This window comes from Crocodylus porosus, unplaced genomic scaffold (genome assembly GCF_001723895.1).
Source record: "Crocodylus porosus isolate Cpor-Errol unplaced genomic scaffold, CroPor_comp1, whole genome shotgun sequence".
Lineage (NCBI taxonomy): Eukaryota > Metazoa > Chordata > Crocodylia > Crocodylidae > Crocodylus > Crocodylus porosus.
The window spans coordinates 774,970-802,399 of NW_017728944.1; the positions used below are offsets into that span (position 1 = coordinate 774,970).

At 49.4% G+C, this 27,430-nt stretch overlaps 1 protein-coding gene across 6 annotated transcripts in view; it reads left to right on the forward strand.

The window, feature by feature from the left end:
- MLLT6 (MLLT6, PHD finger domain containing) overlaps positions 1-23,286 on the forward strand; it is a 92,368-nt gene extending 69,082 nt beyond the window's left edge. For 4 of the 6 annotated variants that reach the window (XM_019550252.1, XM_019550253.1, XM_019550257.1 and 1 more), the window contains 10 exons: positions 2,731-2,915; positions 4,020-4,137; positions 8,473-8,539; positions 9,069-9,220; positions 9,597-9,785; positions 10,059-10,147; positions 11,867-12,225; positions 13,338-13,446; positions 18,555-18,935; positions 20,011-23,286. In XM_019550252.1, coding sequence (XP_019405797.1) covers positions 2,731-2,915; positions 4,020-4,137; positions 8,473-8,539; positions 9,069-9,220; positions 9,597-9,785; positions 10,059-10,147; positions 11,867-12,225; positions 13,338-13,446; positions 18,555-18,935; positions 20,011-20,055 — 1,694 coding nt within the window. In that variant the 3' untranslated portion in view covers positions 20,056-23,286. The remainder of the gene's footprint in view (positions 1-2,730; positions 2,916-4,019; positions 4,138-8,472; positions 8,540-9,068; positions 9,221-9,596; positions 9,786-10,058; positions 10,148-11,866; positions 12,226-13,337; positions 13,447-18,554; positions 18,936-20,010) is intronic. The other 2 variants (XM_019550254.1, XM_019550255.1) reach the window with 2 other exon arrangements.
- The last annotated feature ends 4,144 nt before the right edge of the window (positions 23,287-27,430 follow it).

Sequence of the window (27,430 nt, forward strand, 5' to 3'; positions counted from 1 at the left end):
CGAGGTAAGACTAACTGGCCTGTAGTTCCCCGGGTCCTCCTTCCTCCCCTTTTTTGAAGATGGGAACCACATTGGCCCTCTTCCAGCCCTCTGGCACCATGCCAGAGCACCACGAGTGCTCATAAAGCCGTGCCAGGGGTCCTGCAATGACCTCAGCTAATTCCCTCACCACCGGGGGTGGAGATCATCCGGACCAGCTGATGTAAATACATCCAGTCCCTCCAGAAGTTTCCTGTCTAGATCTTCCCTGACCCTTGGCCTGGGTGCACCTCCCCTGGGGCCTGGGGGGGGCCTGGTTGGGGGGGCAGATCCGGTCCCTGCTCAGGAAATGTAAGCAAAGAAGTCATTAAATAAGTTAGCTTTGTCATCTGGTGTGACGACCAAATTTCCTAGTGTGTCTTGCAGGGGTCCCACGTTACCTGGTACCTTCTTTTTGCCCTCTATGTATTTAAAAAAGGACTTCTAGTTGTCCTTGATCCAGGAAGCTAGTCCCAGTTCCAGCTCCGCCCTGGCCTTCCTGACCGGCCCCCTGCAGCCCCGAGCAACCGCAGTATAGTCCTCCCTGGGGATGGCCCCTCCCTGCCATTGGGTGTGCGCCTCCCTTTTAGCTAGAATGTTCTCCCCTTGGCTGCTAGCTCAAGGCCTGCTTTTAGCAGCAGCAGCTGGCCCCTGTTCCCAATCAGGCAGTTGTGCCTGATTGGGAGTGCAGCCACCTGCAGGCTGCTCCGCTGCTCCCATGCCCCTCTGAGTAACAGAATACAGCTTGTGCTCTGTTACACCATCCATGACAGTGCTGTAGTCATGTGAGCTATCCTACCGTGTCTCTATTATTGCAATTATGTCGTAGTTTTGTGACTGTGCAAGGACTTCCAGTTCTTCCTGCTTGTTTTCCAGGCTCTGTGCATTCGTGTACAGGCACCTGAGGTAATTAGCCAATTGCCCTACTTTCTGAGGAGAATGAGAAGGCCTCCCCTGTTGTCCCTTCCTGCTTGTGCTCCTTCCAGGTCACCCACTTATCCACTTATCTCAGGGCTTTGGTCTATATCCCCCAGCAAACCTTGTTTAAAGCTCACCTCGCTAGGTTAGTGAGCCTGTCTTGAAGATGCTCTTCCCTTTCTTTGTCAGGTGGATTCCATCTCTTCCTAGCAATCCTTCTTCTTGGAACAACATCCCATGGTCGTAGAAGCCAAAGCCCTGCAGGTGACACCACTTGTGCAACCACGCATTGATCTGCAGGATGTGTCTGCTCCTGCCTGGGTCCTTCCCCTTGACCAGAAACATTGAAGGGAACACAACCTGAGCCCCTGTTCCCTTCACCCTTGCACCCAGAGCCTTGTAGTCACCTTTGATCTGCTCAGGGTCACTCCTGGCAGTTTCATTGATGCTCACATGGATGAGCAGCATGGGGTAGTAATCAGAGAGCCAGATGAGTCTCAGAAATCCTTCTGTGACATCTTGGGTCTGGGTTTTGGGCAAGCAGCAGACCTCCTGAAACAACAGGTTAAGGCACCAGATGGATGCCTTCATACACCACAGAGGGGAGTCTCCAACTACCACCACCCATCGCTTCCTCTTAGTGGCAGTGGTCTCAATCTTCCCAACCTTAGGGATGCCTGGCTTGGCTTCTTCCACCAACAGAACATGCTCCTGCTCCTCCGTTGCTAGAGCTTCCTATCTGTTCTCCAGGCAAACCACTGCAGCTGGAGTTGAAGACTTGTGTTTGCTGCCAGAGGTCACAAGCTTCCAGCTTCCACATTCCTGGGAGTCCATGTCCTCTTCCTTCTCTAGTACTGCCTCAGTCCTTCCTTCACAGTCCTAGAGGTCTCCTCCACCATCGAATCGATGAAGTCCTCATGGTGGAGGATGCTTTGGAGCCTTGCCACTTCCTCCTGTTGCTCTTTTGCCTGCAAGGTATGGCTCACATTGCAGATGCCACCCAACCTGGATGTCACTGGAAGGAGCCTAAAGCCACAGTCTCCACAGCACCAAACCAGGACCTGGGTGGAAGCCTCAACAGTGAGGTGTCCCACCTGGACAGTCACCTCATAGGTGTAAGCTGAGGAAGAGCTGGCAGTGGCTCTGGCATTGCAACATCCTCCAGCCATTTCTCTGGATCTCTTAATCATCTCACTCAGTATCCTAGAGCCCATCTGTACCATTAAGGGAATCTGGGACTGATGTTTGTAGTCTGAAGGAGATTCAACAGCACATACTAGCAATTAGAGAAAAAGTGCTCCAAAACATACCCCCCCAAGTGTAGTGCAGCTGTCGCCCACTCCAGGGCAGCTCTGGAATGTACAGACCACGTCATGCCAGTGTAGGATGCTGTAGCTGCGCCTACAAACCTGGCATCTCTGGAAGATGCCTTAGTCAGGGGGAGCCAACCTGCACCATGAGTGACACAAGTGGCTCTGTGTGGCACAGGGCAGATAAGGTGGGCAGCACAGTGGAAGATAGGGTAGAGGCAAAAAGCAGAGCAGCAGATTGAATGGGGAAAAGGGATCAGAGTGGCATTTGGGGAGAGTGCAGGGCTAATTTTTGGCACACCTGCTAAATAGGTTGACCCCCACTGCTTTAGTCCAGTGAATGTTGCAGGGCTTGATACAGGGGCAATGAGTGAAATCCTAAGGCCTGTGTTATATGGGAGGGCAAACAAAGTGATCTTCTGATCTTTCAGTCCTGACTGCCCAGCAGTGAGCTCTCCAATATGTTATCCTCTCTTCCATGCAGGGATCTACACCAGTAACAAGGACCCCATTTCTCATGGGGGTGGGGTGCTCCGAGCTGTATGCAGCACCCCACTCTCCTCCAGCCTCCTGGCACACCAAGGCACCTCATCTCTCCCACAGCTCAACCGCTCTCCCTTTGCCAGTACCATCCCGGCCTCCTCCTCTTCTTCTGTCTCCACCACCCAGGTAAGGGCACTGGGACTGGAACACACAGCAAGAGTTAGAGTTTGGGTTGGCCCCATAGCCTGGCAATGTAATACAAGCCTGGGAGGCACTGATGGCCTTGCAGTTAGGAGCAGTGTTGAAGAGGGTGATATGTGGCCCTTCCTCCAGGGGGAAGGGAGGTTGCCACATGATTCCTAAACGTGAGGGAGACCTCACTTCCTGCACCCCAGCTCCATGAATGGCCCCAAAGGCCCCAGCTGATTCTGGTGATTCAGCAGAGTGCTGCTGATGACACTCCTTCTCCTTCTGTTGACCACCTGTGGTCAGACAGGACAGCTGTGAACTCAGGACCTCTAGACTTACTTGATCTGCCACAGGTTACTTGTGTAATCTTGGTCAGGTCACTTGATTTTGGACATGAGCAGATGTGGGAATTCTGTTCCATGGAGTGCTGCTGATGGTGATCCTCCTCCTTCCTTCCCTGTCTGTGATTGGAAGAGTCCTGTGGTTGGTACCCTATCTTGGGACTCAAAATCCACAGGTTCAATTCCTTGCTCTTTCCTCTTGTGTACCCTTGGCCAAGTTGCTTGATTTCACTGGACGTGACAGCCTACATATGCTTAAAAATCAGGCTCTTAACTTCTCTGTCTCTCAGCCCCTACCTGTGCATGGATAGGAGCACTACCCTGCCTGAGGATTTAAAAAGTGTAACAGTACTGATGAAAATGCAGTAACACATGCTATCAGCTAAAGTAACACATACAGGCTCCCTGAACGGTTTGTACTGTAGTATGTGCTGAAGCCCACGTCACTGCATCTTCAACCGCTGTTGTTACCTATACTAGTAAATGAAGCTTGCATGGGGTTGTTACCACCTGCTACAACCATGCCTTAATTCTTCAGCATGGATGTGACAACTGCAGAAAGTACTCAGACACTATGGCCCCGGGTGGGGCATATAAGCACCAAAGATGGATAAAGTGTGACCATATGCTGGGAACTAGGTGTGAGGCAAGTGTTGCCAAAGGGAGAACAGCTCTAGGAACTTGGAGGCAGCACAGGAATGTATGGTTGGTCTCCCTGTGCTGTTTAACTGAGTCTCTCTCCTTCATTTCCCCTGTGCAGGTGTTCTCCTTGGCAGGATCCACTTTCAGCCTCCCCTCCTCGCACATCTTTGGCAGCCCCCTCACCTCAGGGCTATCTATCAACCCACTCCTGAACCAGTCTGAAAGCAGCCGGGCAGGTACGTGAATCGGAAGGTATGTGAGTTTGGACCTTGGAGAGGGTCTCCCTGGAAGAGTCGAGACAACTGCATCTGCTGTTTGAACCTTTTCCCCCCTCCTTGCTTGCTCCCATCCCAAGGGCTTGAGGCAAGAGGGCATGTGCTGGGAAACCTGAGCAGTGTAGAATAATGGCTTTTGTAGCTTATGCTGTTAGAAAGGGCTATATGAGTATTAGAAGAGCTTTGCCTGAGATGCTGGCAGGTCCTGGGGTAGAGGGAATCCTATGGCAAGAGCAACCCTGCTGGTTCATCCATGGCAGACTGGTGGCACATCTACACCTGTCCCCATCTGTCCTGAGTGGGGCTACTGCTGAGCACAGATCCTGCCACTGTATTCCAACTCCAGAAGATCCACTCCAGGGGTGTCCCAGGTAGTTGCTGTCAATCCCTGTCTCTGATGTGGTTCAGAGCAGCTAAGGGCAGCTTGACTTCTGGACATAGGTAGGTAGTACATGCCCAAAAGCAGTACTTCCCGAGCAACAGGGACAGTGTAAGCAGACTCTGCATGCCTTTGTACTTGTGCTAGCCCCAGGCAAAAATGCCCTTTACCTTGAACATTTGCAGAAAAATAGTGCCTTGTTCTCTGCACTAGAGCTGCACAAAACTAGTTAACATTGCTGAATGTTTTTATTCAAGCACATTTCATTGTTTCAACTGCCAGTGACAATTTTACCAGGTAATACCTTGCCCTGTAAGAATATAAGAAGTGCTATACTGACTCACACCATTGGTCCCTCCAGCCTGCTAAAAAATCTTCCCTTTGTTTTTCATTGGATGGTTTCATATCCCTTCAGCTCTGGCTTTGTCATGAAATGCAACAAAATCTGCTATTTTCATATTGAAAACATGAACATTCCAGCCCTGGAATTCCAGACCTTCTCAGAACAGTCTGGGTTTTTTTTCCTCCTTTTTTCTTTGCCTAAACAGGCTTGTTTTCCTTGGAAAACTTCCTGTTAATGAGCAGGAAACTTCAAATATTTATATACATTTCCCCAGTAAATGGGCCCTGTTCCTTAGTTTGTAGCACAATGCAAAGAAGAACACACCCCCAACCCCCGCAATTTCCAGCTGCTTTGCTTTTGTTGTGACAATTTCTTGCCCTTCTAGATCAGAACATTCAGGAGCCCGGCATGTTGGGTGCTGAACACTTGGGGAGAATTTAGCCAGGCCACCTGGCTGCCATTGCAATTAAGGTCCCTGAAAATCTGGTCCTGAGCTCATTCTGAAAGTCAGCCCCTCATGTGCAAAGCACAGTGGTTTGTGCAAGAGTGCATGGCTGAATGTGGTGCATGTGAGGATATGCATGCTTCCTCGTGTATTGGGCCAGACGCATGTGCCTGTGGAGAGGACATATAACTGTGTATGGCATGCAGTTTTGATGCTCATGTCCATGTATGTTTGTAGCTGCCTCCATCTACCTGAGTGTAATGGTATAATTGACAGTGTCCAGAATTGAATACAACAGCCTGTACTCATATCATTTGGCTGTCTAGAGTTGATAAGGAGGAAAAGTTTTAGAAAAAGATACATCCTGTAAATGTCCTGTGGGTGGAGAGAGGAAAAGGTACATAAGCCACACATCCACTCTAGTATGGGGACAGGAAATGAAAGTGAAGATTAGCTTTGTGGGGATAGTCTTGTGGTTCAGATGCTGCACTGGGACATGGGAGACCTGGACTCTATACCAGCTCCACTGCTGACAGCACACTCATTGCTTACAACTAAACTTTCAGGAGTATCCAATGGACTGAATTCTCTCTAAAATCTAACCTGTAATTTCAACTTCTGGTGTTGCTCAGTCAAATCTGGTAAGTTGCAGCACATGCTTCTTGCAGATACGGAAGTCTAAAGCCTCCATCTTAGAGCAGCTCCACCCTCTGGGTTAGGTTTCTAAACATCCACATCACCACAGCATTTCTCCTGTGCAGCAAGAAAGTTGTGTTATTAGAAACTGAGGCAAGCTAAATAAGGCAAGTTCACACAGGAAGTTTTCAGCAGAGCACAGACTTAAATGTTGCAGTCTTTCAAGTCCTAAGTTAGCACCCTAACCACTGCACCATCCTGCCTCCTCAATGCTTTGTCACCTGGGGATGGGCTTGACCTGTCAGCCTTCTCTGGCAGCTTTCCCTGAATCTCCTTGTCATTCCTGCAGCTTTGCAAAGTGCTCCCTCTGATAGCTCAGGCATCTCAAGGTGCTGTAGAGTGACCTCCAAAAAGTAGCTACCCTGAACAGAAGGAAAGAGTTGAATTTGGCTAATAGCAAGACATTCCTGTCTGGATAGAGGGGAAGGACTTCTTCCATGCTATATGTACTATGAGCTTCTCAGCTGAAATACCACTGAGCTGGAGCCTACTTGGACTCAACAGCAGCTGTATTTCTGACTTCTCAGCAGCCCAGGATATAGGCAGTAACTCATGCCCTGCTTGGGGCATTACCCTGTAAATCAAGGGTGGGCAAAATGTGGTCCATGGGCTGGATGTGACCCACCAGGTCATTCTATCTGGCCTGCAGGGCCTCTAAAAAATTTAGAAAATTACTATTTTTCTGTCCCTGGCTGCCTGTCATGTGGTCCTCGATGGCTTGCCAAAACTCAGGAAGCGGCCCTCTCCCCAAAATAATTGCCCACCCCTGCTGTAAATCATACCACCTCCGCTGCCCTGCAGTGTTCCCTGCAGGAAACTTCCTGAATTCTTGTATGGAAGGAAATGCCTCTTATTGTGAGAAGCGGAGGGGAGGGCACATCGACCAGCTGGCACAGTCTCTAGTCACAACATCTGACACATACCAGACTGCTGGAGAAAGCGTGTTTGCTGAGTGGCAGACACTGGGGGTGGGGAAGAGAGTGTGAATGGCAAATCGCTCTGCTCTGCTTTGGAATCTGGAAGCTTTCTGCGGGTCAGGGAAACACCGCCATACACACAGCCTAGAACTTTTCAATGTATCTGACTCCCAGAGATAGGCCCGCGTTTGCCAGAGAGCTCAGCACAGCCAGAGGTTGAGATGTTTTGAAAAATCTTGCCCTCAGCATCACAAAGGGAGTTGAAACACTGTCAAGAATCTGGCCAATTACTGAGGTCCCTTAAGGAAAAATGGGGAGGGGCTGCTGGGTCCTGTGAAATCTGAGCCTGGAGTCTTAAGAAAATTTGGCACAGGGTGACTCTTCACATTGTGTGTTTCAGCAACTCCTCTTGGCTCTGAATCTTTCCTGACATTTTCCACACAATTAAGGCTCCCAAGCCCTGCAAAGCAAGTCTGGTGCCCCTGGTATGGATAAAGGAAGTCATCCCCCCCGTTGCACACACTTCCACATTGCAAACCAGCTGCAGAGCTGGAGAGGGAACCTCAGAGTACTGATTCAAACATTTCAATGCCAGACTGCAACAACCTCCCTGACACATTGAAGTGTAAAGAAATTGTGTGCCCCTTGTGAGTTAATGGATGGTTGGAGAGAGACCAGAGCCACAGGGATAGCTGAAGCCAGTGGCTGGTAGTGTTTTCCTGTGGTGGGCTGGAATGGACCAGTTTGTGTCCAAGGCTATTGCTATCGCTGTGTCTCCATGCTGCTGCTTTTTTGTGCTACTGTTTCTCCCTGCCACCCAGCTGCAGCTCAGCATGGGAAAGCTCCCAGCTTCCTGGTCACAGCACAGTCACAGACAAAGTCCCCATCACCAAGACTGCCCTGTCGCAAAAACCTGCTGATGCCCCAGTTCCATGGACTGGATCCAATGGTTCTGCAGGCCAGATCCAGCCTGTGAGCCATAGGTTGCTGACCTGTGGCCTAAGCTGTAAGCTCTTTGGAGCAGAGGTTGTCTTTTGCTACATGTTTGTACAGCACTTGCCACAGTTCAACTCTTGATCCTGATTGGGGCACAAGTACCATAGAAATGACCAGCTGTCCCACATTTAGCAGTGCAGTCAATGCCAGCTGGAGCCCAGCCCTGTCTCAGAATCTTGCTTCTTACTCATGCCTGTTTGGAGAGGGGGCATTACCAATCCGCAGTCCTCAGGGTATAATGCACAGACCCCGCTGCCTTTGCGCACCATTCCCTCCTCCCCAGACTATAAAACACCCCGGCTGTTGCATCTGCGCAGATGGAGAAGCAGGAGGAGCTGTTATATAATGACAGTGGAGAGGAACTGCTCAATGCTGGCTGCCATCTAGTGGAGGCTGCAGCACTGGCAGGCAGCCCTTTGGCACAAGCTGGTAGGTAACCCCTGCCTTGGCAGGCGGCAGAGGAAAGGGCTTGGACCCTTTTGCAATGCCTTGCCTGTTTTTTTTCTATTTCCTCTCCCAGAACCTGATCTGGAAGACTGCAGTTTTGGCTGTCGAGGGACCTCCCCACAGGAAAGCCTCTCCTCTATGTGAGTGCCTTTCAGTTGTCCTTTTCTGACGCTGCAGGGGCTGGGGTGCTGCCGCAGCTAGGAGTGCATGGTGGAGGAAACACGAGCCAAGTCTGCAGGCTCGTAGAAAATCCTGGTGGGGAGGGAATGGAGGCAACTGCATTCTGGTGTGGTGCAGAGGATAGTAGGCAGGGAGTGGGATGGGGCAGAGATACCTCCTCCAGCATAGGGTGGGGTGGGGTGGGGTGGGGTGGGGGATGAGGGGAGTGAAGGTGGCCCAGCACTGAAAGTGTCTGAGAGGTTTGGAGGGGAGCTGAGGAGGGGCAGAGACCAACCCTTCTGCTGCAGTACGGAGGATCTGGGGGGAAGGACTGGGGACTGTCTTTTCCAGTGTGGGAAAAAGGAGCTGGGTGGCAGTAAGAGGGATAGAGACTGGGAGACATAGGGGATGGGGGGAAGGGATGGAGACAACCCCTCTTAGTGTGGACTAGAGAGGAATGGGGGATCAATGCCCAGTGTCTGACAGGCTATCTCCTGGGCTGCTCCCCAGGTCCCCTATCAGCAGCCTCCCTACCCTCTTCGACCAGACCGTGTCCTGCAGCAGCAGCGGGCAGTTGGAGAACGTGCCTCAGGCCACCCCCAACATTGAGCAGCTCCTGGAGAAGCAAGGCAATGGCGAAGCGGGTGTAAACAGTGAGCCACGTAGGGAGCAGGGAGGGGAACTGTCTGGGGGATTCCCAAACAGGGATGTGGGCCCAGAGGAACCTGTCCTCAGCTTTTGCTTCATGCCTGTCATGACAAGGGCTGGGGCCCTTCCCTGCCTGCGGGGGAGGGAGCAAGTGGTTGGGGCATAGAGGCTGCAGGCTTAGCCCAGATGAGTAGGGGGGGTTTAGGGAGAGAAGCACTGATCTGTGCGCAGGTGGGAAGGACAGTAGGAGGGCAGTTGGGGAGGGGCTGGCACAGCCTGATCCTCCTCTCCAGGACCATTCTGCTGTGTGTGCAGTCAGCACTAACCATGCCCCCTGCCCCCTCCACACTGCCCTTATCCTGCCCTTCTTCCTGTTTTCACTTCCTGCAGTTGTGGAAATGCTCAAGGCTCTGCACTCCTTGCAGAAAGAGAACCAGCGGTTGCAGGAGCAGATCATGACCTTGACAGCCAAGAAGGAGCGCCTGCAGCTCCTCAACGTCCAGCTCTCTGTCCCCTTCCCAGTGGTGACCAGCAGCAATGGCCCAGCCAGCCAGGCCCAGTACATCTTGCCTCCCACCGGTAAGAGAGCAGCCTCACCTCAGGCATCAAGGGACTATGGGGAGCACACCCTCTATGTCACTTCAGAATAGTGTCCTCATTTGAGGCTGCCACCAGCAGCCCCATTTTGGGTGGGGGGAGGAGAGGGTGGGGGAGCAGTGAGGAGAACTGGCTTCCTAATTTATTGAATTTTTTGGCTGCCATGATGTGCATAACCCACACAGGATCAGGCCACTGGCCCTGGTAACACTGAGCCTGTCTCTGTCGCTTTATCATCCCATCTCTCCTTTACAGTGTGCACCAATGACTCCCTGAGCATCAGCAAGAGCCCTCCCTGTAAGAACAGCTTTGGGATTGAAAACTCTCTCTCCACCTCCTCCGAGGTACAGTGCGCTCCAAGAACCTAGAGTGGGGGAAGGGGCTTTGATAGATTAAATCAGAGGAGCACCTTCCACCGCTGCCACCCTGAAAGCAGGAAAACAGGTAGTGGTTTGTGGGGGCTTACAGGCCTCAGCCCAAACTGTGCTAAGTGCAGTCTCTTTAAAGGTTGTGCACTACATGCTTACTAAGTGAAAAGGTAGGCAAGACAGTGGGTAACAGAAACATAGAGAAGTAGGGCTGGAAGGGACCTCCAGAGGTCATATAATCCAACCCCCTGCCTGAGGCAGGACCAGCTTTATCCAAACCATCCCAAACAAACCATGGTCTAACCTCTTAGTAAAACTACCATCAACTCTGACACAACACAAGACCTAACACCTTAAAATGCCACAGGTAGAGCAGGGGAACCATGGCAGCTAACATCCTGCTGCTGTAAAAGGTTGTTAGTATACACTCAAGAGATCCCAGGTAGAGAACCATGCCCACTGCTCCAGAAGAAGACAAAACCCCCCACAGTACATTCCAGTCTGACCATAGGGTGAAATTCCTTCCTGACCCTAAATATGGTGATTGGTGTAACAGTGAGTGGAGGGGCAAGACCCTCTAGCCAGGAACCTCCAGCTTTATGTCCCAGCAGGAGCACTGACACACCCCAATCAAAATCCCCAGCCTTGGATGCAGCCAGAATCCAGTGGCTCTGAGGAAGGCTTAAAAACTCCCCCACCCTGACATGCTGCAGAAAGGGGAGGAGTGCAGGGGCAGAATTCCCTCTCAACCACTTGATGACTCTCTCTCTTTCTTTTTTTCTCTCTCTCTCTCATGCATTCCTTACTTATCCAGGGTCTTTAAAACTCCCGGCTATGATCCTGTGATCATGGCTAGTGCTACAAGGGCAGATGTCTGTTATTTTGGCCCATGATCAAGGCCACAGCCCCTCTTGCTTCAGTCCTAAACATTAGGGTTTCTTCCTTTTGAGTGGTTTTATTAGCAGGTTCAGTGGTGAGCACAGGAAATAGCAAAGGGGCTATGGGCTAGGACATAGTTTCTCAACTTGTGGTACGTGTACCCCTGGGGGTACATGAAACACAGGCAGGGGGTATGTGGGTACACCAACACTCACTCTCTCTTGCCCTCTTTTCCTCTCTCTCTCACCCTCTTTTCCTCTCAAAACCATGGCAAAAAATTTGGTGCCCAGTAAATTCCCCAGTAATAATTTGGCATTCAGCCCTCCTAGCTTTGAGCAACATCAGCTCTAGCCCAGGTACATACTTGAGTTGTGCACCCCTGCTATAAAAGGTGGCAATCCTATCCACACCAGATTAGACATCTGTCATATCACAGCCTTATACATAGCCCTTCTTCCAACATATAACACACATTAGTCTGTAAATATAAAATCCCCTGGAAAATTTAGTGTTGGAGTACTTATTAAAATGTTCAGAACTGAGGGGGTACTTGCTACTTAAAAGGTTGAGAAACACTGGGCCAGGACACAGAAACAGAGGAGAGAAGGCTGGTGAGTTATTCTAGCAGCAACCCTAGAGAACAGGTATATATATATGCCGACTTCCAACAAGGCACATGGGAGATGTAGCATCTTCCTACTCCCCACCCATGGTGGGTCACTTCACTCAGCTCTGGGACCTGACTGCTGAGCTGCTGTTACCCAACACCCAGGCCTCCAGTGCTCACCCCCATTCCCTTTTCTCTCTCTCCTCCAGGATCCACACTCAGGCTGCCCCAGCAGAAGCAGCTCCTCCCTCTCCTTCCACAGCACCCCTCCTCCCCTGCCTTTGCTGCAGCAGAGCCCTGCCACACTGCCCCTCTCGGGGGTGCAGCAGCAAGTCAATGGCTTGGCCAGGGTGACAGGAAACACACTGGCAGGAGGTGCAGCAGGCAGTCACAGCCTACCCTCTGTGCCAATGGTGGACGGCCTGATGGGAAGCCTGGCAGGAGGCCAGCAGATGCCCATCAATGGGATCCTGGGGAATCTCAATGGTGCTCCAGCTGCCCAGCAGCAGAACCCCCTGACACAGACCAGTGGGCCACCTACCTTGCAGCTCTCCACCAACTTGAGCAGGTGAGGTGGGAGGGAGCCATGAACAGTCCCAAGGGGCAGCAGTCCAAGCATCCTTGTCTGTCTCCACCTCCGGCACAAGCTCTGTGTCAGTACAGTCCTGTGAGAGCATCTGCCTGCTCCTGGCCCCATTTTAGTGGAATTCTAATTGCAGCTCCTTTCTACAGACCTCGGGCCATCCTGCAGTCTGAAGAAAAAGGAATCAGGGGTTTGGTTCACCATTATTTCATGCCTCCCACAGTCATTGGCACTAGTGCAAACTATTCTCATCCTGAGCTGGCCACTATCTGTGGGACGGCAGGGAACCAGTCTCCATCGTCCATCCCCTGTCCCACCTCTGCCCCTCAAGATGCTTCATTTTCCTGCATGCAATACGCCCTTTTCCCCACCCAAAAAAACTCCAGCTTATGGAAACTGGTGCTCATTATATATGAGAAATATGGTAACAACATTTCCTGCTGGTTAGGAGCAAAAAGTGAAAGTAAAATCTGCATGACTTGGAGCAAAACAATGAGCAGCCTTTGCTCCCTAGCTATAAGGAAAGATCCTTTTTGCTTCATTAGGCCTTTCCAAAAAAAGGTGTGGCATGTTGTATGTAAGAAGACAGGATATTCCAAATGCTACTATCTATCTCATCCAATAAACAACTGTATACTGCCTTCCTCATAGCGCCCTCTGGTTCCTTATTCACTCCAGGGTCCAATTCAAAATATCCTTCCATTTTTAAAAGCCTTGTGTTGATTTGTACCTCCTCAGAGTGTTGACCAGCTGAGTGGACATAGCATGGATGGGGAAACAGAGGGGCAGAAAAAAAGTGACTTGCCCAGGGGTTACCTGGCAGCAGGTCAGTGACAAAGCTGGGAATAGGAGTGTCTGGAGTGCCAATCTCAGCTGGACTGTGCTGCCCCTCATGTACACCGCCACTGAGCTTGACCCTTAAGGGAAGCTTGGCTAAAATGCTTCCAGCAACATCCTCTGTTCCTGGGGGTTTACAGCTCCATTCAGGAGGCTGCAGCAGCAGGGTGTGCTTAAGTGGAGTTGGGGGGAGGCAGTATCCCAGCAGGAATGCAAGGCTGTGGGTTGTGCTAACAGTCCCTGTGCTGTGTTCTTCACAGCATACCAGGCCTCAGCCCCCTGACGGAGCAGCAGCGACACGCTTTGCACCAACATGAGCAGCAACTCCAGCAGCTCCAGCAGCTCCTGACGTCCCAGCTACTCAGTCCAGTAAGTGGGGCTTCTTAGGTATTTTACTGAGGGGCTGTTTCACATAAACAGCCACAGAATAGGGGCTGGAGCCCTGGCCTTCACCTTCCCTGGTGCATACTGCCATCGTGAGGCCAGACAGTTATGTTCATTCTCCCTGGAAGCCAGAGGGCACATCCGCACATGCGCTTTAATGCACATTAGCCTATTTTAATGTGCATTAAAGTGTCAATAAAAAAACATGCTATTTAGTTAATGTGCATTAAATACTGCACATTAACCAAACACTAAAAAATCATGGGAGTCTATACTCATGCTCCAGGGGTGGTGGGGAGACCTTTAATTAGAACAGCTCAGAGAGCAATTCTAATTAAAGTGCCCAGAGCATTTAGCGTATCAACATTCATGCACTTCAAAATGGCGGTGGGGGCGCTTTATCTAAAGCTTGCCATGCGAACTTTAGATAAAGCACCTCCACCACCATTTTGAAGCGCAAGGGACGCTGATACATGAAATGCAAAGGCTGGCTGGATCGCAGTAATTAGCACTCTCCAGCAGGCTTGATTAACTGAGTCGCTCTGACGTGCTGTAATTACAGCACGTTGGAGCGGCCTCCACATTCACGCGCAGGCACTGCTTGCTCTTTAGTTAATGCTCATTATGACAGGCTAATGCACATTTTCGTACTACCTCACAATGGAGGTACTAGACTTAATGCACATTAACTAAAGCACATTAATGCATGTGTAGAGACACTCAGTGCAAAGTGAGACAGCTGCAACAAGAGGGACAGGAAAATAACCAGTGGCCAGGTGGTTAGGGCAGTCCCTGAGGAGGGGTTTGAGTGCCTAGAACAGAGGAGGGAATTTTAACTGGTGTCTCCCACGTTCTTGGTGAATGCTTTAAGTCAGAGGTTCCCAACCTCTTTATGCTGAGGATCAACAAACCGTGGACCAAAAGTCACCATGAATCGACAAACTGCAAACCAGCAGTGACCAGCAGACTGTGGGCAGGCAGCCAACCCTTTTTTGTACTCTATAAAAAAGGCTTTGGCTGCCAGTCTGCCAGTCACTTCCAGGCTGTGGTTTGCCAGTCCTCAGTCACTTCTGCTCTGGCAGCTGACCTTCCTGTGGCCCAGCAGCTGACCCTTCGGGCCATGGCCTGGGGGTTGGGAACCCCTGCTCTAACTGCTAGGTTGAAGTATAAAAGGTGAGGGCACCTCATCCTCTGGCCAGTTTTCCTGGAAGGAAAGGAGCTACCACTGCTGTGTTTTGTACAGTGCCTGATCCTGTGGGTGTATGGGCTATGGCAAGGCAACGCTTCATCTGAGGATCGCACAAGGGCTTAGACCTGAATTCAGCGCCAAGCTGGTCAGCTGAGCCAAGATGGAGGCCATTTTGAGTCTGAACAGAATCAGGTTCCCTGAACAGCTACCAATGAAACAGTTTCACTGGTGAAAACTTCAGCACCTACTGCTTGAAATGAGGCTTATGAGGAAATCACTGTCAGAATTAAGGCCTAAATTTTGCCTTATTGTCTTATAAAGCACCTGAGACCTTTTATGGATGTGGCATTTAGTCCCTGTCTGTAAAGTGGGACTGCCATTCCTACATGATGCAGGTGTTAGGAAGCCAAGTGCATTAGGTGCTGCGCAGTGTCCTCATACAGGGCTGAAAGGGGGACCCGTAAAAAACTTAAATACATCTGTGCAAAGTGGAAGTAATATTCTCCTAAACCAGAATTTGGACCTGCCTGGTCTTCGTCTAGTAACAAAATCCCCAAAGTCAGTCATTAAATCATAGAACATTAACATTGGAAGGGACCTCGTGAGATCATCTAGTCCAGTGGTTCCCAACCTTTCTTGTACCAGGACCCATTTGTAAACATTAATGGTCAATCCTAAGCCAGTGCCCCTCAATCCTGACCCACTGCCCCCTCCAGTGCATGGGAGGGCACTATGGGGGGGCCCCAAGCAGTCTCTGGCAGGCTGGAACTCTGACAGCCTGCAAGGGAAAAGCCACTGTCTTCCGCCTTTTTCTCCTTTAAAAAAGAATCCATTTTTAAAGTTTGTTGATCCGTTTTTAAAATTTGTCCACAACCCCCTCATATATTCTTGCAACCGGCTTTTGGGTCATGACCCACCATTTGAGAAACGCTGATCTAGTCCAATGCCCTGCTCAAAGTAGGACCATTCCCAACTATATTATACCAACCAAGGCTTTGTCTGGCTGGGTCTTAAAACCTTCCAACAATAGGGAATCCATGACCTCTCTGGGTAACCCATTCCAGTGCTGTACTGCCCTCCTAGGGAGAAAAGTTGTTCCTAATATCTAACCTAAATTTCCCTTGCTGCAACCTGAGACCATTGCTTCTTGTTCTGTTATCTGTCACCACTGAGAACAGTTTAGCTCCATCCTCTTTGGAACCACCCTTCAGGCAGTTGAAGGCTGCTGTTAAATCCCTCCTCAGTTGTCTCCTCTCCAGACTCTCAATAAGCCCAGTTCCCTCATCCTCTCCTCATAAGTCATGTGCCCCAGCCCCCCAGCCATTTATGTTACCCTCCACTGGTCTCTCTCCAATTTGTCCACATCCATTCTGCAGCAGTGGGCCCAAAAGTGGACACAGTACTTGAGATGTGGCCTCACCAGTGCCGAACAGAGGGGAAGAATTGCTTTCCTGAATCTGCTGGCAACACTCCTACTAATGGATCCCAGTATGCCATTGGCCTTCTTGCAACAATGGCACAATGTTCACTCATATTCAGCTTACTGTTCACTATAACCCCCAGGTCCTTTTCTGCAGAGCTGTTGCTTAGCCAATCAGTCCTCAGCCTGTACCAGTGCATGGGACTGTTGTATCCTAAGTGCAGAACTTTCCACTTGTCCTTATTGAACCTCATGAGATTTCTTTTGGTCCAGTCCTTCAATTTGTCAAGGTCTCTCTGAATCCTAGCCCTACCATCCAGCATATCTACTGCTCCCCACAGCTTAGGGGGAGTCAAGTTTATATAAGGATAAGTGTGTTTACACATATAAAGTTCCCCCCATTTCAGTAACACGGTTTAGAATTACACCTAAGTTACAGAGGCATAGCATGGAAAAAATACTCCCTGGGCAGCTGTCTCTCATCCTTCCCCACTCCTTTCCCCTCCGCCCCATTGCTTACCTTCTTGATTGCTGGTTCATGTCATGGAGTATCAAGCATTCTAGGGATCAGTGTTTTCTAGACCAGCAGTGGAGTTTGCCACTGCCAAGGGACTCTTCCCCCCATTTTTTCCCTGCCTAAGTCCATGTCCAAAAGGTTAAAAAATGCTGAATTTGGCCACTAAATGTGGGGGTCACCCACCTCCATACTCCCCATCACCAGCAGCAGCAAATTCCACTGCTGCTCTACAAAACTACAAGTCCCAGAATGCCTTGCAATGCATGACACACATTACACATGCTAGCAATGTGTGTCCTAGAGGCAGGTAATGAGGCAGGCAGCAGGGGCAGAAGCAAGCGGTACCCTTGGCATATGGTGCACCTCCTCCCCACTATCCTCCTGGTGCACATGCCCTTAACTGGTGCCTGGGGCATGTGCCTGGCTTGTCCACCTCACTTTATGCTACTGGTTACACCAGAGTCACTCAGTGGATCTGGTGAAGTGAACCTGGCCTCCTCCTGAAAGCTTGTGCTGTCTCTTTGTCTTAGTCTATTAAGGTGTATATCTACCTTGCCTTCTGACTTAGGGGCATAGACCAGGTACCTGGAGGCCTGTGTAGCATCTTCAGCTTACACTTGATGTGAGTGGCAGTGAAGTGCAGCCCTTTGGTCGCTGAGCAAACTGTTTACGTGCAAGAAATTGGTGTAGCTAGAGAAGTGAGAATTGAATCAGAGCCCCATTCTCCCTTGCTTGAACCAGTTAAGCTCTGCTGACTTCAGTAACAGTATTCCTTATTTATGATGGCATAAATGAGACCGGGATCTGGCCCTGCTGAGGGATGGAACATCTTTTTCTTATGTCCTCTTGTTTGCTATTTGACCTACTATGTGCATTGAACAGAGTGGGTGTATAGAAATCAACCTAGATCACCCTTAGCCCCCATTTCCCTTTATTCCTCTGACCATCTGATGTGTCAATATACCATTAATATCAAGCACTTATGTTCACATCACTGCTGATATTGGACACAGATTTCACTGGCACCTACACCAACAAACAGGTGCTTATGTGCTATAAATACTGGCTCTGATTCTCATTTCATTTCCCCTTGGGAAGTTTCAGTGGCCAGAGGAATTGCTACTCATATACTGTAGTATAACTGGCAGCACCACAAAGGTCTTCATGTGTCTACAGTATGATAAGCCAGCCTCCCAGTGAATATAAGTCAGCATAGTCCCATTGGGGCCAGTGAAGCCATGCAGATTTACATCAACCAAGAATGTGGACAGCTCCCTCACATGAGAGATTTCTAGGTCAAGCTATTTATAATCAGAAAAGGGAAATTTCCAGGGGACTCTAGCTGATGTCACCTTTTCATCAACCAGCTTCCCCTGGGTATGGGAATAATTGGTTAGCTCCACCTGTGCATCCTATTGGTCAGTTATTTCCATAAGGGCTAATGTGGCTTCATGTGACTGGAGCACATCCCCACCAGCTGAAGATGAGCTTTGTCCCTTCCTGGCTTCCCAGGATCTATCTCACCTGCAGTAATTAGCTCTGCCCCATAGGAATGATTTTTTTTCTGGGGTCAAATTTAGTAACAAGAGGGAACTGGAGTCCCCAAGTTGGTTTTGTGACCATGAATTCCATAAAGTGTTGGGAACTGGGTCATTAAATACTGGAAATGGATTGGAAGGGGCTGAACAGATGTGAGGGCCAGTGTGTTTTCTGGCATTGTAAAGTAGGGGTAATCTGATCTCAGGTTCAGGGTATCTAGTGGATCAAAAGGATTTTGTGCAGCTGCACATGCCTTCTTAGGCCACATCCAATAGGGTGTGTGGAAGAGTATGTAAACTAACACAAGAGTTGGGTTACGTGCGTTGCATTAATGAACCTAGCGCTAGGCTGTACAGCCAGGCCCATGCATGCAAAGCTTCCCCCCTGCTCCATCCTTCTCCTGACCTGTTCTCTGCCTTCCCATCCAGGAGCAGCAGGCCTTAGTGTTCCAGATGATCCAGCAAATCCAGCAGAAGAGGGACCTGCAGCGGCTACAGATGACAGGCACCTCTCAACTGCCCATGACCAGTCTCCTAACAGCCACCTCCACACCCCTCCTCCACTCAAATGCCAATGCCCTGATGACCTCTGCCACCCAGCCCGCACCCAGCAGCAGCTCCCTCATGGCTTCCATCTCTCCCCAGCAGCTCAACCCTGGCAACAGCCTGATGGCTACTCCAGCAGCCCCATCCCTTAGCGCTCCTGGGAACAGCCTGGTGGCTTCAGGGGCAGGTGTTCCACCAGTCCTTACAGCACAAAGCAACCCCTTCCTCAACCTCCAGGCTGACAGCAATGCCCAGAAAGGAACGGTGCGTGTATTATTGGCATTACGGTAACACCTAGAGGGACCCCACTGGGATCAAGGCCCCCTGTATTAGGCACTGGTCCATCCCTACAGCAAGAGAAGGTCTCTGATCCAAAGAGCTTGTGATCTAAATGGGGGAAACTTGAGGCACAAGGAAAGGAAGGTCATACAGCAGAAGAACCAGGAAGAGAACCCAGGTCTTTGGGACTAGGAGTCATATCCATGGGATCTGACTTCCTCATCTTCCTGATCAGCCAGTCAAATGGGCTTGAATCCCACCTCATTGGCTTCAGTGAGTTGAAGCTAGGGCCATGGGTGGGCAGAAGGACAGCCAATGATACAGGTATACACATGCACCAAGCCAGCTGCAGTGCTGCAGGAAATAGGGTTGGAGACAATGTGTATATGTATCTGTATCACTTGTGACATGGGCAATCACGTGGCACAGTAAAATGCAGGGGTACTTGCACTCCCAACTGGCAGGGTCCAGGGGGAGATGATGTGTGCTTGTGTTTATCAGATGCAGGGAGGAATTGATTTGCCTCCTGCCAGACATGTCTGGGATCTGCTACTTTCAGGGGCAGGTCCATAGAAACCTAGGGCTGGCAGGGCCCTCAGGCGACTATCTAGTCCAACCCTGTGCTCAACACAAGAGCATCCCTGTCTAGGCCACCCACAACCTTCTAGTGAGGGGCATTCCATGGAGGCTACAAGACTTGAGGGACCATGGTGTGATCTGCCATGGCAAAGCCCCCTCCCCTACCCCTTCCTTCGCAGTCATGCATCCATTCATCCTAGATGAGCCCAGGAGCTCTGGTAGAGGCATTCCCAATGCGGAGGACACCAGTTTGTGGCCCTCTCTGTTTGAACTGAGGTCTCCAGTTCAAATTTCTGTGCTGATCTCAGTACCTGATGGAAGGGGAGAGAAGAGCAGGCCACACTGGGATCTGTGTTCTCCAGCCCAGTGCCCCAGAAAGGCCAGACTTGCAGCACAGCAGAGCCATCCCATTTCTATTCATTGGCATGTTGCTGCCTGTCCAATTGACACTGAAGACTGTCTCCTCTGTGTCTTTTTGCAGAGCATGAATGAAAAGGTTGCTCCTCTCACCCAGGACAAGGGCTAAGCCCCAGGCCTGCCTAGACCAGCAGCCAGCTCCTCGGTGACTGGAACGCGGCTTTCCACGGTCACAGATCTTGATACTTTAGAGCAATGAGCACAAGGCTTCTGAGAAGCATTTCCTGCCAGCAAGTAATGCCAGGCGGTGCGTTTGGAAGACAAGTGTGTTTCTGATTGAGGCCTGGCATTCAGTGCCCTTCTAAGAAGGGAGGAGGGGCAGGGAGATTCCTGCTGACTTGGTCCGGGCCACACTTGCTCAAAGCAAAGCTATATCTGTCTCCACGCAAAGCGGAGGAGAGAGTTTGTGTGAGCTCAGACACCTGCCAGCCTCTTCTTCAGAGGGCACGTGCATGTGTGGATCCTCCAGGTCAGGCAGTAAACCAAGATCGCAACCCATCCTCAGCCAAGATCATGGATGAAGGGGTGTCTCTGCCAAGGTGTCCCTTTCACGTGGGACTTGGTGGGAGTGGTTGGCTCATGGGTTCTCTCCCACCAGGCAGGGAGGTTAAGAGGATCGTAGCTGAGGAAACCCCGAAACAAGACTGATGACTGGGACTTCCCACAGGACTTTGACTGCGCAGGTCCCTAAGATGTTCCGTCCTCTGTAACCATCACATACAGCCCTTCTCTGCCCCCCTGCCAGGTCTGGATTCAGCCTAGAAAGACATGGATGAGGGATCTATGGAAAGGGACTGGCTGCAAGTGTTGAATGCCACTTTCCTCTGCCCTACACTGCTCGGGGTCTCCTTTCCAAAGGCTAAACTGAAAGACATCACCTTGCCTGCTATGCTAACTGTAGGGCGGCTCTCCGTAGGTCAGCTCAGCGCTTTACTTTCCCATGTGAGAAGCACACTCCTGCCTCTCATGTTGCCACTTGTTCTCTCTTTCCAAGCTCAACAAGCACAGCCTGCAAAGGGGCTGAGGCCATTCTGGTGCTCTGCACAGCCAACTTCAGGAAGTGTGTTCTACCCAGGCTGTTTGCTTACAGGCCTTCTCTGGGAGGTGACCCCAAGCATGTGTTGGGTGGAAAGGATAATCTGAAATCTGGTACCTGATCTTTCTTACTCATCTTTAAAGTAGTTCCACTCTGGCAAAGACTGGTCTCCTGCACTGTAAGCACCATCCAGTGCTTGGAAAACCCTAAAAGAGCACTAGTCTTCCCAGCCTGGAACATCCTTGCTTTTACACTTTTTGATTTTAACTCCACCCTGGGACCTGGAGCTTTAGCAGAGAAACCTGCTTCCTCAGAGATTGTATGCCACAGATTTTTGAAGGACAGGTGGGGAAGCTGAGCAGAGGGGGAGATCAGCATCAAACATATGAGTTACCCCTCCCCTATCCCTGGTTACATCCGTGTTGCTCAGGGGTGGAGTCAGGACTCCAGCTAACAGAAACACTGAGGATCTTAATGAAAAAGTCATCAGACCTTACTGGATACAAGTCATTTTCAGCATATCCCCACTGCCTCCATCTAGTTTGCACTATTCAAATTTATCGGCAGTGGGTCTGTGCTGATACCACTGGAAAAGTTCATCACAGTTCATCTAATAAATACATTTCTTGTTTCTTTCTGTTTTTAAATGAAAGATCATGGCCATGGTAGTTGTGTAGGACAAAAAGGAGACAATGCCTTCCTGGGCCTTGGCTTCCAGGTCTTTGAGCTGGACAGGACAATGCTGTCTGCTCACAACTTTTTTTGAAACAAATTTTAAAAGCTATTCCTCAGCGACACCACAAGCACTAGTGGCAAGGTGGAGATGGCAGCTATAAAAATGAGAATGCAGAAAAAAAGTTTCCCTCCCTTCCTGGGTATCTCTGCAGTGGAGACATGGAGAGGAGCAGCTGGAAAATGTGATTATTATTAACGTTCCCTCTCTGCAGCCAGCTGCTGAGTTAAAAACTGGTATGTGCCAAACTTCCATCAGCCTGGTGCATTTAAAATTATAGGTGTTGAATTCGAGTTCAAAAGGGCCTGATTTTATTTTTCCTGTCCCCCTTACTCCTGAAAATGCTTTTGTACAATTTTGTGTCGCACCTTTTTTTTAATCTAAACATTTTCTCTTCCCCTCTGCAAATCAAGGGCATAATCCCTACATCTTCCTTAACCCCATGGAACTCCCGGTAACCAAGGGTGCTATGCTTCCATCTGTAAATCAGGTAGTTTGACACTGACCCAGCTTGTGAGCACATGTCATGTGTGCAAAGCTGCATGAGCAGAATTGCAATTGCAGATGCTGCTGTGCTAGATTCTGCCCCAAAATATGCTGCCAGCTGCTTGCTGCCCTGGGCTTTTTGTTTGTTTGTTTTTTACCATAGGGTCCCAGATTCAAGTTTTCACTTCCTCCCTTGTTAGAGCAACAATCCCCATTAAAATCCCTGGAAAAGTGATCTTAAACAGTCACAGCCTCATATCATGCCTGGAGCCGGTCTCAACATTTTGGGTTTTAATTAAATTTCAGACTTTGAAATGGCAAGAAATGGGCTGGTGAAGGAAGAACATTTCAGTGGTTCCCCCCTTTCTTTAATTCTGATTCACCCTAGTCAAGATTTGATGCATTTGTTCCTCAGAAGCAAACAAACCTTAAATGTAAGTGAATCCAAGGAGTGAATCCTGTTTTGCTTAGGATATCTCCATAAAGGTAGGATGTGAGTCATTCAGGGCTTCATTCCTAGCTGTCCCTGCTTCATGTTTGGCACATCTTTTTTTTTCATTTGAGTACAAAGCCATTTTGCTCTAAGAGGACTCTGTAGATCAGGCAAGGAAGAAGTTGAGGATAATAAGGGGAAGGAAGAGACATATAGCACTTAAATTTATATTTCTCTGCCATCTTCCAAAAGCACCTGGTCCTTTTGAAGTGCACTCTTTGCCCAATGGCTGCATTCTGTCCCAGAGGCAAAGATCCCTTGGGCAGATTGAGGAGAGGAAAAGGGCCACTTTTGGAAGGTTGATGTTAAACTTTGCATCTTTGCGAAAAAGAGGAAGGTGAGGAAAGAAAATGAAGCTAAAGGTTATCTGTGTTTCGGTTGCACTGGGGTACATTTCTTTACCCGTTTTGATGCTAATGTCTCATTTTAGTATGTTGCATGTGTCTTTTTTGTTTTTGTTTTGATTTGTTTTTTTATTAAATAAAAGAGAAAAAATGTGTATATTTTTGGCAATTTAAGGTAATGTAGCTAAGATATATTTTTTTCACGCTGCTTGACTGTTCTTTATTATAATAAATAATATTAATATTAATATCAAAGACTTTTTAATACATTTAGGGTTTCAAAAGTTAACTAAGAAAGGGGTTTGTGTGTGTGCGTGTATCTTTAAGTAGATGTGCTAAAATCCTATTGACTGCAGTGGAACTAAGCACATGTTTAAGCGCTGTCCTGGATAAGGGATACTTTCGAATAGTAGGGCCTACATCAGTGCCTGGGTGCTAGCTTTCAGTCTGGTTTCCATGGGTGCGGAGCACCCAGGCAGCTGCAAATCAGTTCATCCACAGCAGGGGGTTCTTGGCACACCTTGGATAAACAGACTTGAAGCATCTTCAGTTTTGGAAGCTCCCAAAAACAGGCACTACAAATTAACACCCACTCTTTGTAGAGGAACTTCAGGCTAATAAATTGATGAGAGGAGACAGGAAGAGTACTAAAGTCTTGACCACTAGCAAAGAGAAGGCAGCTTAGCCATGAGATTGTTGGCTTGAATTTAACACCCTGCCTATGCATGTGAATAGGCTGGGTGAACCTGTATGCTACTTGCCACTGAAGGAAAAGTAGTGGCCCTGTGGGCTTGAAAAGCTAGAGATGAGCCTGAAAGCAAGTACTTGCTGTCATGTAGACTTTGCAACTGATCCTGGCATTTTCCAAGGGGGGAAACTGTCAGTTAGGCATTAACATGGGCAGGCAATTATTTTGGGCAGAGGGCCAGTTACTGAGTTTTGGCAAGCCATCAAGGGCTGCATTACAAACAGCCAGGGGCAGATAAATATTCATTTTCTAAAATTTTTAGGGGCTCTGCAGGCCAGATAGAATGGCCTGGGGGGCCGCATCCAGCCCGCAGGCCACATTTTGCCCACCCCTGTATTAAAAAAAAGGGCTTGATTTTTTTTTTCCTTCTTCCAAAGAGTGCTGCATGGTTGGTTGCTGAGTCCTCTTGAAGATCTGGCCATGTATTTGGTGTCTCAATAAGTACAAATCTCTTGGGAAATCTCATGCTGCTTTTGGTCCCTCAGCCCTTGGAAACTGGGTGCTAGAGAGCACCTCAGCACTGAGCACTTTCCAGTCTCAGGATAAGTCAGACCCCCACCCTTGTCTTCCTTATTATTTTAAAACCCAAACAGCGTGTATCCATCTTGTTTCTCCCAAACAAGTGGGTACATTTAGTATACCCCAAATACTGAGGCTATGTAGCAGTCTGGGCTTTGTGGAACACCTTTAATTCACTGTGCGTGCGTGGAGGATTTAAAAAAAATAATCTCTAGCTCTGATATCAGACGTTTTCATGTGTAGAGCTCAAAACATTTTGTGCATATGGTCCACATCATTATCTCCATTTTACAGTTGAGAAAGATGAGGCACAGGGCTTGGCACAAGGTCACCCAGCGAGCAGCAGCGATGAACCAAGAGCCCAGGTGTCCTGCGTCCTGGTCCAGGGCACCATCTGCTAGACTGCACTGAATCCATAACGGTGCTCAAAGTCTGTAGTGTAAGGGGAAGGGAAGGGACCATGGAGCCTGTTGCAGAGCACTTAGGTGCCCTGCGCCTGAGAACAGGGACAGCTCAAGAGAGGCCCCTAGCAGTGAGAAGGGGGAGGCGCAGCTGCCAGTCACCAGGGCAGTACAGGTGCTGGTTGCTGGGGCAACCAGCGAAACCTGCTGACAGGAAGGGGCAAGGCTTAGCCCTTCTTAAGCCCTGGCAGGAGGGGGAGCTCAGCCAGTGCGGGGAGAAGGGCAAGGAGTGACGGCATGAGTATCCACTGGTTGCTGCCATGGGCTGGAGTATTTTTCCCAGTAGGGATCAAATGTTGTTTGACCGGACGGTTTAGTTTTATGTTATAGCCAGGGGCTTTGTGCTTTGTGTTTACTGTTTACCACAGAGTGGGGGGCGGTGAGGAGCCCCGAGAGTGAGGGGTGGGGTGGCAAGGAGCCCTAAGAGCGAGAGGGGGCCAAGACATAACAGGGCCCAGGTCAGATTTCATCAGCACCATCTGTGAGGCTTGGGCTGCGGTGTAGGGGAGGAAAAAGGAGCCACAGGTAGCGCCCCTGTCATCAGGGTGCGTAGAAATGGGCAGCCTCCTGCTGATTACAACAATCTATTAATGGAATAAGATCAAGGCATGGCAGGTGAGTAAGTAGGTGGTTGGCCCATTACAGGAGGGCAGAGCTACACCCGGAGAGGCTCCAATAGTGGTACTCCTGCCACAGAGCCATGACAGAGAAGGGAAATCATACCCTTCAATAAGATTGTTCTTAAGAGGTAGGGGGAAAGGATCAGGCCATGGAGATACCATGGGAGATGGCACTGATCTCACAGAGTTGAATTATCAGAGGTACTGGATGACTGGGTGTTCTCAGTTGCCAGAACCATGAAAACAGTTTCTTTCTCTCAGCTGTAAAAAGTCAGTAAGAGAGAAAGGACATGTGATGTCCAGTCTCAAGAGCTTACTGTCTGGGTCCTCTACATCTCCCCAGTGTTGTAATATGGCTTGCAATTGCAGTAGCGGTCCCTGTGTGTGTAGTGTCATGGGGAGAGGCGCAGAACTTCAGATGCTGTAAATTGTCGCCAGTGGAGCTATGACCATTTCCACCACAGGTGGCAAAGCAAATAGGAGAGGCCTTGTTCATCTAGTTCAATCCTTCTGGATAAGGCAAGTCAGGGATAATCCCCCAATGGTCCTTGTAGTGGAAAGAATTATTTTTCCCCATTTCTGTCCAGCTAAGATATGAATTTATGTGGCTAAAGAGGAGCTTATTTCAGCATCAATGATGCAGGGGAGAGCACTGAATCTGAGATCCTTCTGGAGGGGGATGTGCCTGTGGAGACCAAGAAATCTGGACTGGGTTTTACTGTGCTTCTGATACCACGTGGATGCTGGGGTTTAGACAGGAGTGTGCAAAGGGGCTGTGGAGGCATTTAAGCTTCTTTGTGGAGGCTTTTCTGTGCTTGATTCTCCTGTGGCTAGAGATGAGTTAGTTTACTTTCTGTCCCCCAAATAAGGAACCTGCTTCCATTTTGAAGATGTGGGGACCAGTTGTTTTCTGCAGAGAGGTGCTGAGCTCTGCATGGACTGCATGAAAGTGTAGTGAGTGTGTTCTCTTAGGGTGGTGGTGATGTGCAGGATGTGTATGCATGCGGGGTGCCTTGAATAGGCAAGGTATCCAGGTTCTGTTTCTCCAACATTCGTCAGTCCATGAGAATTATTTTCTCATCGTGTGTCACAAATCACACATACTCTTTCTTCCTTGCCATTCCTTGCAGAATGCCCTCTCTGCCTGCCTTCTTCTATCACAGGGCTATCTATGTACTACATCTAAGGAACCTCTTATCATGACATTGCACTGCTCCCTGCCCTCAGGCTTTACTCCTTACCCTTCACAAACTGCAGTGTGTGTTCCTGTACCTGCAATTTCACAGACAATTCAAGAGTCTGTGCTGCTGGGGTTTTCCATTGGGCTCATCCCTATGCAACATTCCTAATATGCCAATTAGCTCACACATCAACCACCCAGGGGTCTTCCTAAGTTCTTTGCCTTGATTTTCATGCCCATCTCCAATGGGGCAATAGAAATTCTTGGCTCATCTTCCTCTGCATACATTGCATTTACCCGGTTCTTTGCTTTGCAGTCCATGTCCTGCCATCCCTAGATGACAGTCAGTGGTTCTTGTCTGAGTGATGACTCGTTTCCCCTTTATAGGAGTCTGACTCTCCGTAGAAGACTGCTAGAGGAGATATTAGAAACTCTTCTGGGTGCTATCCCAGCCTTTAGGGTCCATAAGATGGTGGGGTCAGATGGAAAGAGTTGATAGCTTTGGGGTAAGTATGGGTTGAAGCCTTGGAGGCACCCAAGCTTGACCCTAGGAAGTTCATTTATCTGTTGTAGCAGCAGGTATCTTCTCACTTCAGTGCCCAGAACTGATCTATTGGTTGTGGAGTGAAAAGATACCTGCAGCTACAACCGATGAGTGGGTCATTGTTTGTATTGTGGTAGTGTGTGGGGCCTTAGCCCTGCTGTCCTTGGTGCTGCACCAACACACAGCAAATTGAGGACAACTGCCCTGAGGAGCCCACAAACTAAGGGCCATAGCCTACCCTACTTCCAGGGGGTCTGAGTGTGATCTTTTTCCACCCTACACAAGTCCCTAGAAAACCATTAATGCAAAAACAGCAGGCC